This window comes from Camelina sativa, chromosome 8, assembly GCF_030686135.1.
Source record: "Camelina sativa cultivar CO46 ecotype springtype chromosome 8, ASM3068613v1".
Lineage (NCBI taxonomy): Eukaryota > Viridiplantae > Streptophyta > Magnoliopsida > Brassicales > Brassicaceae > Camelina > Camelina sativa.
In genome coordinates this window covers 1,811,303-1,826,422 of record NC_141887.1, presented here as the reverse complement: position 1 = coordinate 1,826,422, position 15,120 = coordinate 1,811,303, and the positions used below count along the sequence as shown (strand labels likewise).

The 15,120-nt window shown below is 38.8% G+C and overlaps 3 protein-coding genes and 1 long non-coding RNA gene across 6 annotated transcripts; 2 read left to right on the top strand and 2 right to left on the bottom strand.

Moving 5' to 3' along the window:
• The first annotated feature begins 1,146 nt into the window (after nt 1-1,146).
• LOC104705623 (polyamine oxidase 1) lies at nt 1,147-4,623 on the top strand. The gene is made up of 9 exons (XM_010421665.3): nt 1,147-1,303; nt 1,440-1,689; nt 1,794-1,919; nt 2,013-2,074; nt 2,169-2,323; nt 2,852-2,995; nt 3,330-3,479; nt 3,847-4,101; nt 4,190-4,623. The coding sequence occupies exons 1-9, from the start codon at nt 1,258-1,260 to the stop codon at nt 4,421-4,423; spliced, it is 1,422 nt and encodes a 473-aa protein (XP_010419967.1). The 5' UTR covers nt 1,147-1,257; the 3' UTR covers nt 4,424-4,623.
• LOC104709123 (uncharacterized) lies at nt 4,624-4,937 on the bottom strand. Its single transcript, XR_015563703.1, has 2 exons — nt 4,800-4,937; nt 4,624-4,721 (listed from the first exon to the last, which is right to left on the bottom strand). It is a non-coding gene; the product is annotated as an uncharacterized LOC104709123 (long non-coding RNA).
• A 323-nt stretch (nt 4,938-5,260) lies between these two features.
• Nucleotides 5,261-8,863, bottom strand: LOC104735377 (alpha-N-acetylglucosaminidase). The gene is given in 16 exon segments (XM_010455158.3): nt 5,261-5,515; nt 5,606-5,716; nt 5,811-5,909; nt 6,023-6,125; nt 6,209-6,318; nt 6,391-6,441; nt 6,610-6,727; nt 6,886-6,916; nt 7,084-7,190; nt 7,324-7,405; nt 7,495-7,589; nt 7,702-7,787; nt 7,952-8,073; nt 8,187-8,398; nt 8,476-8,549; nt 8,629-8,863. Coding segments are annotated over 16 exon segments (1,872 nt in total). The 5' UTR covers nt 8,845-8,863.
• Nucleotides 8,864-8,912: 49 nt separating this feature from the next.
• On the top strand, nt 8,913-14,222 carry LOC104735378 (elongator complex protein 1). Of its 3 annotated transcripts, none has more exons than XM_087461377.1 (5): nt 8,913-9,380; nt 9,575-9,908; nt 10,033-13,080; nt 13,525-13,626; nt 13,717-14,222. In XM_087461377.1, the coding sequence occupies exons 3-5, from the start codon at nt 12,107-12,109 to the stop codon at nt 14,030-14,032; spliced, it is 1,392 nt and encodes a 463-aa protein (XP_087317503.1). In that variant the 5' UTR covers nt 8,913-9,380; nt 9,575-9,908; nt 10,033-12,106; the 3' UTR covers nt 14,033-14,222. The 3 variants fall into 2 exon arrangements, with proteins under 3 accessions (XP_087317503.1, XP_087317504.1, XP_087317505.1); XM_087461379.1 differs by lacking the exon at nt 8,913-9,380 and having other exon boundaries at nt 9,772-9,904.
• Nucleotides 14,223-15,120: the final 898 nt, after the last annotated feature.

The window sequence follows — 15,120 nt, the reverse complement described above, 5'->3', positions numbered from 1 at the left end:
ACAATCAGATTTAAAACTTAGAACAAGCAGCTTAATATTTTTCTCTTTTCGATTTTAGGTTTTTAAGTTCTAAGGTTTTCATCAATCGATTTAAACAAGCAAGCAATCACTATCAACCAGATTTTAAACATATCATAATCAGTTTAATTGCAAACAATCTAAGCAATCCTAAACCTCAAGCAATCAGATTTTAAAGTTTTAGGGTTTTAGGGTTTTAGGATTTCAAAGCTTAGGGTATTGTTTGTTGATTGTTTAATTGTAGATTTTAGGGTTCTTATAGGATTTAAGGACCAGATTCGATTCATATGTTCTTATAAGGTTTGATTGTTTACCTTAACACCTTTTGGGGTTGACTGGAATTGATCCGGGAGCTAAAGACCTCGGATGTAACTTCGAGCTTGATCACAAACTAGCAGCGAACCTCGGACTGGTCACAAACAAGCAACGATCACGAACTGGTCACGTATTTGAACAATCGTCGAGCTTCGAACGAACAGGAGATGATGTGTGGTGGCGGTTTAGGGTTTTAGGGATTTTTTCAGTTGGAGATTTAGAACAAGTCGTGCTGATAACGTGTTGTGAAAGTAGAGATACTCGAAGGATGTATTCTCTTTTGTTATTCTTATTAATCATTCATTAGAAAGTACATATATATAGGGATAGATAAACCCTTAGTACAAAACCGACTAGAAATAAGTAAAGTAGTTGATGGGCTTTATGGACTTAGACATCTATGGGCCGGTTATGGACTTTAACATTGTTTGGTATCCTTTCTTTTTGAACCAAGAGCAGAAAGAAAAAAAAGACTTGGACCAATCCCTAAAAATCACAAAACTTTCTCAAATTCGCGTTTCAACAACTTTCAAGTTTCAACCATATAAAAATCACATTTTTCCACCCCTCATTATTGGGCTTAAGCAATGTTTATATGGTTAGGGCTTAAGATTATTCAGGCCTGGCCTAGCAGTTGCGTTGATACACTTGTAAAAGAAAAAAAAACCTTTTAATTTGGCAAATCATGGCCATGCCATAGAATAATAATTGGTAACTAATACTGACAGCAGAGAGAAAGCCGTGTACGTAAGCGCGTCTACCACACGCGTTCCATAGTAGTAAAGTATTACAATCCTCCTCTCTTTAATTCTTATCCCTCCCTCTCTATATATAAAACCAAGTGAAACAAAATCGTAACAACCTCTCCTCTCTCGACTCTCTCGACTCTCGACTCTCGCCCAACAAACAATCAAAACCATTTATATGTCGACGACCGCCTCCGTCATCATCATCGGCGCCGGAATCTCCGGTTCGTATATATCAACCATCCCATTCTCATACTTGTCTCGTTGTAACTATATATATATCGTCGTGCCTTTATGATATATAAATAATAACTAACGGGGATTTTTTTTTTTTTTTAATCTGATTATATGTAAAATCAGGTATATCTGCGGCGAAGGTGCTCGTCGAGAACGGAGTAGAAGACGTGTTGATACTAGAGGCTACGGATCGGATCGGTGGAAGAATACAGAAGCAAAACTTCGGTGACGTGCCGGTTGAGCTAGGCGCCGGTTGGATAGCAGGTGTCGGTGGTAAAGAGTCCAACCCTGTTTGGGAGCTCGCCTCGCGTTCTAACCTCCGTACTTGCTTTTCCGATTACACCAATGCTCGTTTTAACATTTACGATCGAAGGTCCTCTCCTCTACTACGATTCTTTAATACTATTTACTGATCATCACTCACCTCAGGAATCAAAGCAAAGATGTTTTATATGTTTCTTTAAATTAATTTTGCAGTGGTGAAATCTTCCCGACTGGTATCGCAGCTGATTCGTATAAGAAAGCTGTTGACTCTGCCATTTCCAAGCTAAAGAGTCTTGAAGCTCATGAATGTGCTGGTCAATTAGCTGAAGAAGTTCCTTCGTGCGTCTTAATTTAATTAACCTCTCTGTTTTTACCTTACTTTTTTTCTTTTCTTTTTCGGTTCTAGTAATGTGTTGTTAATTTGGTGTTTAGGCCACCGAAGACGCCAATAGAACTCGCCATTGACTTTATCCTGCATGACTTCGAGATGGCAGGTGAGCCTAGCTATAACAATACATGATTACTTCACACCATATATATATAATTTACTATTATTTCTGATTGATATTGAACTCTTGTATGTTTCAGAGGTTGAGCCAATATCAACTTATGTAGACTTTGGTGAAAGAGAGTTCTTGGTTGCTGATGAAAGAGGCTATGAATGTTTACTCTATAAGATGGCCGAGGAGTTTCTCTTTACCTCGCATGGAAACATCTTGGACAACCGCCTCAAATTAAACCAGGTTCATAATTATATAGCTCTTTCTTCTTCTTCTTCTTCTTCTTCTTCTTCTTCTTCTTCTTCTTCTTCTTCTTCTTGTTAATTAAGCTTTCACTGTGAAAATCATTGGTCATCAGGTTGAGTTAAAAGAGTATGTTTTGACGTTTTCTCTATGAAAGCTACTTTTGCTTTTTAGTTGTTGTTATTACGTACTCTATTCGGTTGATTTGATTTGCATTATCTTTCTTTTTCTTTTTGCTGCTAAGGTTCTCTCAGCCTTTGGTTTCTAGTGGAATTGATTACACCTCAGGTCCTTGTAGCTATATTTTCTTTTTGTATTGGTGGTCTTCAGTTGATATTTTTTTAGGAAAGCATTATCGTGGGGTCTGTTTGTGTGCATGAATGAGCGTGTTTTATTTATTGCCTCTCGTAAACCAGCTGGCTTAACTTTGAAAGCTGTGTGTTATATTATTTAGTATAGTAGTCTATATCGGAGCTATATATATTTTATAGTGTGATGAATGAAGCTGTTGGAATTAATGGCATGCAGGTGGTTAGGGAGGTGCAACAGTCTAGGAATGGGGTAGTGGTGAAGACAGAGGATGGTTCCGTATATGAAGCTAATTATGTGATCGTGTCTGCGAGTATAGGTGTTCTTCAATCCAATCTTCTCTCCTTCCAGCCTCCTTTACCCGTTAGTTTACTTTCTCCTTCTCTTTATTACTTTCATAGTTTATGTGATTAACTACTCATTGGTCTTATCTTTTATGCTTACTTTAACATTTTAAAAGATACAAGGTGGAGATTTTTAATCATTCAATGTGCATGAATCTAGGAATTATAAACCAATAGGTGTTCTATATTTTTAATCAAAACCATGCACAATACAGTGGGTTAGCTATGCATGGTTGACCTGACCCACATAACTCAAGAGTAACAGTCTGAATTCAATTTATATACGTGTGATCTTACTATCCAAAATTGTTCTGTTTTTTTTTTGTTGTTGTTGTTGTTGTTGTTGTTATCAGAGATGGAAAACAGAAGCTATACAAAAATGTGACGTGATGGTGTACACGAAGATCTTCCTCAAATTCCCTCATTGTTTCTGGCCTTGTGGTCCTGGTCAAGAGTTTTTCATCTATGCGCACGAACTACGCGGCTACTTCACCTTTTGGCAGGTTGATTTCCTTAATAATTGTGAAATAGTTTTGTTTGTCGATCTCGATGCATCTTTTTGGTCGTTCCACTTACGGGCGAAACGTGGCACATGCACTCTCCAATCTTAAAATTAAACAACACCTGGGGTCCCTTTGATTTAAACTATCATTGCTTTTAGTTATCTTGAGTACTGTCTCTAACCAGCTGCATGGTCCATGAGATCAAGAGTACACAAACAAATATTATAATGTGTATGCATAGTTGCATACCTTCTAGCTTTTCATTTGTATTACTTAATACATACAACTTGCTTTGCTCTCTCTCCTCTCCAGCTTGCTTATATGTTTTATGACTTTATCTAATAGCTACTTTGTTATTTGTTGTCAGCACATGGAAAATGCGTACCCGGGTTCTAATATTCTGGTGGTGACGTTGACTAATGAACAGTCTAAGCGCGTAGAAGCTCAATCAGACCAGGAGACACTGAAAGAGGCAATGAGTGTTCTCAGGGACATGTTTGGGTCTACCATTCCTTACGCAACCGATATTCTTGTCCCCAGGTGGTGGAACAACCGGTTTCAACGCGGTAGCTACAGTAATTACCCTATGATATCTGATAACAAGCTCCTGCAAAATATCAAGGTAACAACACACTTTTTGTTTCTATTAAGACTCACACACACACATAGACACACGCTACTGCATTTAAGACTAAGTTTTGGTGTTGCAGGCCCCAGTTGGACGAATATTTTTCACAGGAGAACGCACAAGTGAAAAGTTCAGTGGGTATGTACATGGAGGATACCTTGCAGGTATGGAGACAAGTAAATCTTTGTTGGAAGAGATGAAGCAGAGTTTGTTGTTACAACCTTTACTGGCCTTCACCGAGTCTCTAACGCTAACACAACAGACTCCTAACTCTCAAATATACCCAAATGTCAATTTTATCTCAGGCAGAAGTTAGAAACCCAGCCCCTTATTCATTTTATTTCATTCTTTTAAGCTAACTCCTGAGCAAACAACTCATGGGAAGTATTTACACAATAGATGCCTTGAGATAGCTAAGGCATCTCCTTTTGCCTTTACCGGATAAATCTCTGATGAACTTTGTTGCCATTTGTGTGACATCATTATCCACTCTCTTCGCCATTTTTCTACCTTAAATTTCTTCTTATCTTGTAAGCTTTTCAGCATTTCATTGAAATACAACGTCGCTCGGGGTAGGTAGTAGTCTTGAAGTAACCCACTCCAGAACTTGTTTGCTGATGATGATGCACAAATTACAACGGTTTTCTATAAAGCCTTATCTACTGAAAATCTTTGTAACTTTAAATTCTTACCATAATCATGAAGCTTGCTCTGGTTCACATCTTTGGAGTCATACCACATCGTCACTTGCGTTCTCGCATTCCACTCATACTGTTCACACAAAAACTCAGCTATAAGAAAGTAATCTTCTACCTGCAGGTAAAACAAAATTGATGTTACACCTGTTTCCTTTCATCATTGTTTCTGGCCAGCTTCTTTGCACTCTCAAGCCATGTTCCCAGAAGGAAATTATCATCCGAAGCAAGCAAAACGTCCATGTCCTTTATAATCTCAAGAAACTTCTCACTCAATCGTCTTAAGCTTCCGACATCTTGCTTTACAAAAGCGGTCACTGCTTCTATATACACCTGGTTTGCTAGCTTTGATAAAACTTGACGCGTCAAATCAACCATGTCATACCTGAAAGCAAAACCCATGGAATCTGTAACCATTAATATGATAGAAACTCGATACTCTATCTTTCTGCTTGCATCTACCTATATGTGAAGCTCCTGGACAGATCATCCCCAGCTTCCAGGAAAAGCTTGAGAGCTTTGATCACCTCCTTTGTAGAATACCATAAATGAGCCTTAGGCAAACCAGAGCTCTTATCTTGAAACAAGAATCTTCTTTTTGTTTCATATGAGCCAGTGGAGATCATATATGAATCTGTTTGTTTCGATTTGTCTTGTATAGAACTAGATGGATCCCAGTCCGGAAGCTTGACTATGAAATCTGTGTTATGATCCTAAAGCAAACGATTATATAAGCAAGCTTCTTAGAATTTATAGAGCAGATCTCCGGAGAGTTGATGCAGTAGTGACCGAAACAAACGTACCGCAATTCCATCAGTGCAATTGTAGACAGTGTGATACAGAATATCCCAAGCGGCCTCGATTTGATGATTTTCTTTCATGTATCTTCTGCGTGCATAGCTCTTCAACCATTTCTATAAGCACAAATATTTTAAATGTATGAAACTGATTGTGCAAAGTGCAAACACTTTCAAGTGTCATGAAGCGTTTACACTATGTATGCATTACCTGTACATCAACTTTCTCATCCCGAAATGCCATTTCGGAAGTTAGCTCGTAAACCACAGGGTTCTGCTCTATTCCTTCCATACACATTCCTACACCGACCTATGTGAAACACAAATAAAAAGATACCGTTTCTAAGCGGTGAAAATGGCCTCACCAAAGTATACGTTCGACTAAAAATGTGAAATATATTGAGAATGTAGTCATCAAAATACCATGGTTGAATTTTTGCTCACACGAGCATCAACTGGTCCTGAAGAAATTGAATCAAGAGCACCATACATTTCAATGTTGCCTCCAAAATTGTGAAGCATGCACCTGGAATTCAGCTGGTATTAACAATAACACGTAAAATATAACTCTGACTCAGGTATAAGAAGGAAACCGACACAACAATATACCATATATAAGGAGTTCCATAAAATTGGGAGGACGTGTTCCATATCGGTTTAACTTCAGCATACAGATCAAGAACTATCATTTTGCCAAAGGGAACTGAATGTAAGAGCGCCTGCAGAAAGCAAGCGAGGCTGTGATATTGAATCTATCAGCAATAGTCATATATACTAGATTGGATGTTTACTTTCATCTGAGGCGGCTTCCAGAATTTTGAGTCAGAACTAAAAAGCCAACCCTGCACAAAGGTGGGTCTCAAGTAAGAAGGCATTCAGAAATGTAGATTTCCCTGCCCCATCATTCTAGATTGCTGTTACTTCAATATTAAAACTGTGTGTTTACAATTTTTAATATAGCATCCTAAAAAACGTATGCCACTGAGAACAAAACGGAAAAGAATACATACTTGCATTAACCATACAGCGTTCTTGTTTCCTTTTGACATTGCTTTGTACACTGCAGCTCCTAGTGAAGATATATATTCAGGTTCACTTGTGGGAGGAGTATTCTCATTGAATGTATCACTGCATTAACACAAGTGAGATTAGTATCATCATTATCCCATACGAAGAGAGTTGGGTTTTTGAGTCATGCATATTGACCAATACTCACCTGGGTCCAAAATAACTAGAAAAAGTTGCAACAAATAATTTACCTCTAGGTCCAAACTGAAGATAATTACCAGTTATAAATGTTTGTAATCTCTCCATATTCTGAGACATTAACAAGGTAAAATTAAAGACATATATATACGTCTAATTATATAAAACAGACTGTGATCAGGTGGGATCTTTATTACTATGTGTTTAATTTGAGAAAATGGCTTTCAATGGATTAGATAATTTCCAAGATTGTGAAAACATAAATAGCTTCAGGGTACCTTCAATTTGTTGCTTGATAAAAGCCTCTCAAATGTCGATGAAGAGAGGATCAGAAGGATTCAGAAGGTATGTGCAGCACCAGCGAGGATCACCATCCACCGTGTTCCTGAGAAGAAAGGAAACACAAGGTAAAACAGTAAAATGCTAGTATATATATGCTTTCTCATCACACAGCTAAAAAAGTTTGATCCATGGTGTTCAAAACTTTTGAGGGCATGATTTACGATGGGAAAACCTACCAATTATCAAGTCGAGTTATATTTGCCCCGGGATATATCTTTTTCAAAGCTGATGGAACGTTGCCAGAGAATGATGGAAGTACTACGAAAGGAGGAAGCACCGAATATAAGATGCTATGAGAACAATCTATAAAGTATTTTCAAACAGAATAAAGTGATTGTTCATTGGACCTGGAGTCATGCCAAGCTCCATCATTCGAGAAAGTATCCGTTTCTGCAAAAGCAACTGGTCACCTAACCAGTTTTTCGATAATGGACCACCCCACCTGTGAAGTAGAAAGATATAGATTATGTGAGTTCCAAAAACGAACGATATATCTAGCTCAGAGGGAGCATTGGCTATAGGAGCCTGAAATTATCAGAGATCAGGTAACTTACGCGTGCAGATTTCCCATACGAGCCCAAGCTAGAAACGCTGGTCCACCAAAATAGTCATCAAGGTCTACTTTGCTGATATTGAACCTCTAAAAAAGAATGATATAGAACTTGGTTAGTATATCTAAACTTATATCCAATATAAAGAATGCAATAGCCGATAACTTCAAAGCGAACAATTACTATCACGGACTGTTTAAAAGTATTTCATTCCCTGATTGCAATCTGCCGAGAATAGGAATCCAAGAGTTACCTTGAAAACCTTTTGCCAAATAGCTTCTTGACCAGTGAATGCTAGAGGCAAGTTAATTCCTTGCAATGCCATCCAGTCAATCTCTCTCTCCCATCTCTCCCATTCCCACCAAACATATGAATCTAGAAGTAAACAAGAAAGCAGAACCAGGAGCAGAAAATGTGATGTGAGTGTATCATTACATGACCATTGACAAAAGAGAAAATTTTGATTCCAAGACGTGTATATGTCTTACAGCTAGATGTAACAACATTTTGGTAATAGTTCCAAGGGACAGGACGCCTAATCAAGATGCCCTTAGAATCTAGACGAGGTAGATGTCCAGGCTGTGGAACAGAGGCAATCTGAATGCCACCAGTCTTGTCCCAAGAAACATGAGCATTACATTTATACTTCAAATACCAATGGAGCCCAGAAGCAATCTCAACTCCAGTTGTGCCTTTAATCCTGAAATACAAGTTAGAAATGAACAAAACTTGGAAGAGAATAATATCAGGTAAACCCTCATCAAGAAATATACTTACACAATATCAGGTCCAATTCGTCCCGGGCCATCATAGTTCTCAATTAGAAAGCAGCTACTGCCACCACAAACATCCTATTGAAACCAAAAAAACAATCAGTAACTGTAAAATCTAACTCTAACATAACAGGGTTAAAGGCAAAAAAGGAAGAACCTTTGAGATAATTCTGAAATCAAAGCTATGAAAATGGTTGGAAAGCAGTCTTTGCAATAGACCCTTAGCTGCTGATTCTTGTACAGACCGAATTGGTCGTAGAGAATCTAAACGGTCAAGCAGACTATCGATAGTAGGATGTTGCTTTGACAAAGATTGAGAGTGACGAGCAAGAACCAACAACACAAACAACACCAATTTGATCATGGAACGCATGTTGATACTCTTCGTCACTAGCCAGGAAAAAGGCTTATGATAGCACCAGCAAGTGATCTCTCAAGTAACAATGGCCGGATTATTATTTTTTATTTCATATTTCATCAGTTTTTTTTTTTGTTTCTGTCTTTTTCTCATACACAATAAACCGGAGTAAACCAAAATAAACCAAGCTAACCGGATCTGTTTTCAATTTTATTGGAAATTAAAGGAAACAGAGAAGAGGACGCTTTATAGCCTGTGACTGTGTGTTGTATCTTGTGCTGAGTTAAACCCTAATAATATGAGTGCTACTTGAGTTTCTTCTTCTGGGGTTTTAAATCTGCTTCCTGGATCTGTAGCTCCAAAGTTTGTAGCGATTCGTACTTTTCTCCGTTATGAAAAATTTGAAGCTTTTCTCTGAGGTTCCTCAGAACATCCAATTCCATTCAACCGAAGAAGTTGTACAGTTCGCAGCCTATGACATCGACCAAAGTCGCTTATTTTTCGCATCTTCTGCTAATTTAGTTTACACCCTTCAGCTCTCTTCCTTTCAAGTAAGCCTGTGAATTCGTTTCCTCTTTTGGTTTAAAGATTGGTTTTTTAATTTCCCTTTGATTTTTAAGTCTCTTGTTGATGAACTTGCTAGTGAACTTAGGGAGTAGGGTCTGTTGGAATCGAAAGTTTTTTTCCTATGTTATGGTGTTTCGTTCTCTTGTATTGATTTCTTTAGTCCATCATAATGTGGCAGAATGGGAGAGCTGGAGCAAAAACCGCTTTACCTGTGGAGGTCTGCAGTAGCGATATAGAGCCTGAGGATTTCATCACGGCCTTTGATTATCTCGCTGAGAAGGAGTCTCTGTTAATTGGGACTTCTCATGGGCTTCTTCTGGTTCATAATGTGGAGAGCGATGTGACTGAGCTAGTTGGAAATATTGAAGGAGGTGTCAAGTGTATCTCGCCTAGTCCTACTGGAGATCTACTTGGATTGATTACTGGTCTTGGACAGTTGCTTGTAATGACTTATGATTGGGTTTTGATGTACGAGAGGACCCTTGGAGAGGTTCCTGAAGGTGGTTACGTACGTAAGGACCCCCATACCTTCTTGTCAAATTGACTGCATTATAGTTAAAGTTATGGTTTTATTTGTATATTATCTTGAGCATCTTCTGTCCATCTGCTAACCATGTGAATTAAATACTGTTTTAGGTGAAGCAGATGATTTGTCTGTAAATTGTGGGGGTATTTCCATTTCCTGGAGAGGTGATGGAAAATATTTTGCGACTATGGGTGAGGTTTATGAATCCGGTTGTATGTCCAAGAAGATTAAGATATGGGAAAGTGATTCCGGTGCTTTGCAGTCTTCTTCAGAAACAAAAGATTTCACGCAGGGGATTCTTGAATGGATGCCGAGTGGGGCAAAAATCGCAGCTGTTTATAAGAGGAAATCAGATGATGGCAGTCCATCAATTGCTTTCTTCGAGAGGAATGGACTTGAGAGGAGCTCGTTTAAAATTGGTGAACCAGCAGGAGATGCTATGGTATCATGTAAAACTCTGAAATGGAATTCTGCATCAGATCTTCTTGCAGGGGTTGTTAGTTGCGAAACATATGATGCCATTAGGGTGTGGTTCTTTAGCAACAACCACTGGTACCTGAAACAGGAGATTAGGTATCCAAGGGAAGATGGGGTAACGTTCATTTGGGATCCAACAAAGCCACTGCAGTTAATATGTTGGACTCTATCAGGGCAGGTGACTGTTCGCAACTTTATGTGGCTAACAGCGGTTATGGAAGACTCAACAGCCTTTGTCATAGATAACTCTAAGATACTGGTGACACCACTATCTTTGTCCTTGATGCCACCTCCTATGTATTTGTTCAGCCTTAGTTTTTCTTCTGCTGTCAGAGATATGGCATATTACTCAAGGAATTCTAAGAATTGTTTGGCTGTGTTCTTGTCAGATGGAAACCTGTCTTTTGTTGAGTTTCCTGCACCTAATACTTGGGAAGATCTCGAAGGCAAAGTCTTCAATGTGGAAATTTCAGACTGTAAAACAGCACTGGGCTCTTTTGTACATCTTCTATGGTTGGATGTCCACTCACTTCTGTGTGTCTCTGCTTATGGTTCTAGCCACAACAAGTGTCTCTCTTCGGGAGCATTTGAGACAGAGCTTCATGGTTTCTACTTACAAGAACTTGAAGTAGTCTGTTATGAGGACCATGTTCCTGATCAAGTGACTTGCTCTGGCTTCAAGGCTCGCGTTACTTTCCAGACACTTCTCGAATCACCAGTCATGGCTCTTGCCTGGAATCCTAGTAAGCGTGATTCAGCCTTTTTGGAGTTTGAGGGTGGGAAAGTGCTTGGATATGCGTCAAGGTCAGGAATTATGGAAACTCGTACTAGTGATGATAGTGTATGTTTTTCATCGACATGTCCTTGGGTGAGGGTGGCGCAGGTTGATGCTGGTGGAGTGCATAAACCCTTGATATGTGGGCTTGATGATATGGGTAGACTGTACATCAACGGGAAGAGCCTATGTAATAACTGTAGCAGTTTTTCACTTTATTCAGAGTTGGCCAATGAAGTGGTTACCCATTTGATCATTTTGACCAAACAGGATTTTCTCTTTATTGTCGATACCAAGGATGTACTGCAGGGAGATCTGGCACTTGGAAACGTGTACTTTGTTATTGATGGTAGAAGGCGAGACGAGGAAAATATGAGCTATGTTAATATTTGGGAAAGAGGTGCAAAAGTAGTAGGAGTCCTCAATGGAGATGAAGCTGCTGTAGTGCTACAGACTATGCGGGGAAATCTCGAATGCATATATCCCAGAAAGCTGGTCCTCTCATCCATTACGAATGTGTTAGCTCAACAACGGTTCAAAGATGCATTAAACTTGGTAAGGCGTCACAGAATCGATTTTAATGTTATCGTGGATCTATATGGGTGGCAGGCATTTCTACAGTCAGCTGTAGAATTTGTTGAACAAGTAAACAATTTGAGCCATGTTACAGAATTTGTTTGTGCGATGAAGAACGAAATGTTACAGAAACACTGTACAAAAACTTTTCCTTTTCCAAAAAGGGAGACAAGATTTTTCAAGTGAAAGATGGTTCCAGTAACAAAGTATCATCAGTTCTACAAGCAATTAGGAAGGCTCTTGAAGAACGTATACCAGAGAGTCCATCAAGAGAACTCTGTATTTTGACTACTCTTGCCCGAAGTGATCCACCAGCTATTGAAGAATCTCTTTTGAGGATCAAATCTGTTCGTGAAATGGAGTTGCTAAACTCTTCTGATGCTATAAGGAAAAAGTCTTGTCCATCTGCAGAAGAAGCCTTGAAACATCTTCTGTGGTTATTAGATTCTGAGGCTGTCTTTGAAGCTGCCTTAGGTCTCTATGATCTGAACCTTGCAGCTATTGTGGCACTCAATTCCCAGCGTGATCCAAAAGAATTTCTACCTTATCTTCAGGAGCTGGAAAAAATGCCCGAATCCCTGATGCATTTCAACATTGACATTAAATTGAAACGTTTTGATAGTGCTCTTAGGAGCATTGTATCAGCAGGGGATGGCTACTTTTCTGATTGCATGAACTTAATAAAGAAAAACCCTCAACTTTTCCCTCTGGGCCTCCAGCTAATTACTGATCCTGAAAAGAAACAAGCTGTTCTAGAGGCTTGGGCAGATCATCTCATTGATGAAAAACGTTTTGAAGATGCTGCCACTACGTACCTATGTTGCAGTAAACTGGAAAAGGCTTCTAAGGCATATCGTGAATGTGGTGATTGGAGTGGGGTACTCAGAGTTGGGGCGCTGATGAAATTAAGTAAAGATGAGATCTTGAAATTGGCATACGAACTCTGTGAAGAGGTCAACGCTCTTGGGAAACCAGCGGAAGCAGCAAAAATAGCTCTTGAATATTGCAAAGACATAAGTGGTGGAATTAGTTTGCTTATTAATGCGAGGGAATGGGAAGAGGCATTAAGGGTTGCATTTTTGCATACAGCAGATGGTATAACCTCAGTGAAGAGTTCTGCTCTGGAGTGTGCTAGTGGTTTACTAAGTGAATTCAGAGAATCAATAGAAAAGGTAGGAAAATATTTGACTCGCTATTTAGCTGTTCGGCAGAGACGATTATTGCTTGCAGCAAAGCTCAAATCCGAGGAGCGGTCTGTAGTTGATCTTGACGAGGACACAGCTTCAGAAGCAAGTAGCAACCTGAGTGGAATGAGCGCCTATACTTTGGGGTACATCCTTGCATTTGTCTTATTCTCTGAATTAGGTATTGATCGTTTTTAGAAACAGGAGCTCAGATTTGGTTTTTCTGATGACTTCATCATGTTTTCTGGTTGTGTACTCGATTAACCAGCATCTAATTATATGCCTAAAGATTCCAACATATATATTTTTTTGTATTGGTAAAGTGGTAAACTTTCGGGTGGGGGGTTTAGTGCATGATTGTTGAGCCTACTAGCTGAGAGCTGACAATTGAAAAGGAGGTTGGGCATATTCTAGGTTTTGGTTAAGCATTTGTTGACAGGTTAAAAGTTCTCGGGCATTGGGTAGAGAATTAACATTTTGCTGGGGAATCAAAGTCTCTGTAATGTAGTTGTTTTGTGGATTAGATAGGGAAACAGTTAACTAGTTTGGATCTAACCTAAAAGTTCTTGTTATCAATGCTATTGGTCCAGGACAAGGAGAGGTTCTGCTGCTTCGGTCAGCTCAAGCACGGCTACTAGCAGAGCAAGAGATTTGAGGCGCCAGAGAAAGAGTGGGAAAATTCGGGCTGGCAGGTATATATATATACATCTCTTATGTAAAGTATTAATCGGTAGCAATGATGAGCAAAAATGTAAATGAATAAATTTGGGGTAAAAATGCAGTGCGGGTGAGGAGATGGCTCTTGTTGATCATTTGAAGGGTATGCGGATGACCGATGGAGGAAAGAGAGAGCTGAAGTCGTTGTTGATATGTCTGGTAACACTTGGTGAAACGGAGTCTGCACAGAAGTTGCAACAGACTGCAGAGAATTTTCAGGTCTCGCAAGTAGCAGCTGTAGAGCTAGCAAACGATACAATGTCCAGCGAGAGCGTAGATGAAGAAGTTTATAGCTTTGAACGTTACGCTCAGAAGACGAGATCCACAGCACGAGATTCTGATACTTTTAGCTGGATGCTTAAGGTCTTCGTTAGCCCATGAAGTTCTCTAGATCGGGTTTATGACTTAATAAGCTATATCAACAACAACCTTGTGCTTTTCAAACATCATCTACCTTTTTGGTTCTTTCCTATTTACTGTTTGACACACACTTAAGAGATTAAGGTGCATCGGCTCCATTTTTGTTCGCGGCTTAGGTTCGTGAGTTTGAACAAGATAGGCTTGTTGGAAATTGAACAATGCTCCATCTGAGATTATAAAATGAAAATCCAAACTGTTCGTTTACTTTACTAAAATGAATGATATAATAATATTAAGTTTCACTAGCTTTAGTGCTTTAAAATTAAAACTGAGCAAACACTAGCTAGTGAAAGGTTTGGCTATTTACGCCATAGACAATTCATCATCATGCCCACCACCACCAGCCTGAACGAACTGAAACAGCAATCTATAATGAAATCGACAGAAAAAAAAGTTGATGTCTTTGTCTTTTCTTTTACTTGTCGCCACATCTTTTCTCAAATACATCAGTCTCCGCACATGGACCATATATGGTTGACTTTGACTCCATGATTCACAAAAACTTTTTTTGAAGTCACATCGTAACACATCTTAAGGTCCGCCGCGTGAGTGAGGGGCTGGGCGGACTAAAATGACTTTCTCACAGAACCGCGTTCCATTGAACATAATAAAAGACATATAACCAATTCGTAGTTTTGGATACATGATGTCATTGCTAATACGCACGCAAAATGATGTGTGTATGTGTGTGTTCTTATTTGCTGTCCAACAACGTACGTCACGTGATGTGTTAAGAGGCGTTGTTTTCTCTCATAATTTTCTATTTTCAAATTCTATAGATGTAACTTTCTTTTTTAGCATCACATTAATTTCTTCTTCTTCTTCTTCCTGTTTTGTTTTTTTTCCTGAAGAAAACCTACGTACGTCATACGTTAACTCTATAAATAGCTCCTCGTCTCATCATATATATCATATTGTTATCCGTATAATAAAAATCGAAAAAAAAAACTAACTAAAATACATAATACTTCAAATAAATAAATAAACATTATTTTCTTAGAGCAATTCTATAACTAAATAACTAATTATGACTTTATAGTGCACTTAGA

Excerpts from the sequence above, each read along its gene's own strand:
- LOC104735378 (XM_087461378.1), top strand. The coding sequence starts at position 9,222 with ATGAAAAATTTGAAGCTTTTCTCTGAGGTTCCTCAGAACATCCAATTC. Across the intron at positions 9,381-9,574 it reads TTCAGCTCTCTTCCTTTCAA|AATGGGAGAGCTGGAGCAAA; the intron begins GTAAGCCTGTGA and ends ATAATGTGGCAG. Across the intron at positions 9,909-10,032 it reads TCCTGAAGGTGGTTACGTAC|GTGAAGCAGATGATTTGTCT; the intron begins GTAAGGACCCCC and ends ATACTGTTTTAG.
- LOC104705623 (XM_010421665.3), top strand. The coding sequence starts at position 1,258 with ATGTCGACGACCGCCTCCGTCATCATCATCGGCGCCGGAATCTCCG. Across the intron at positions 1,304-1,439 it reads CATCGGCGCCGGAATCTCCG|GTATATCTGCGGCGAAGGTG; the intron begins GTTCGTATATAT and ends ATGTAAAATCAG. Across the intron at positions 2,324-2,851 it reads ACCGCCTCAAATTAAACCAG|GTGGTTAGGGAGGTGCAACA; the intron begins GTTCATAATTAT and ends AATGGCATGCAG.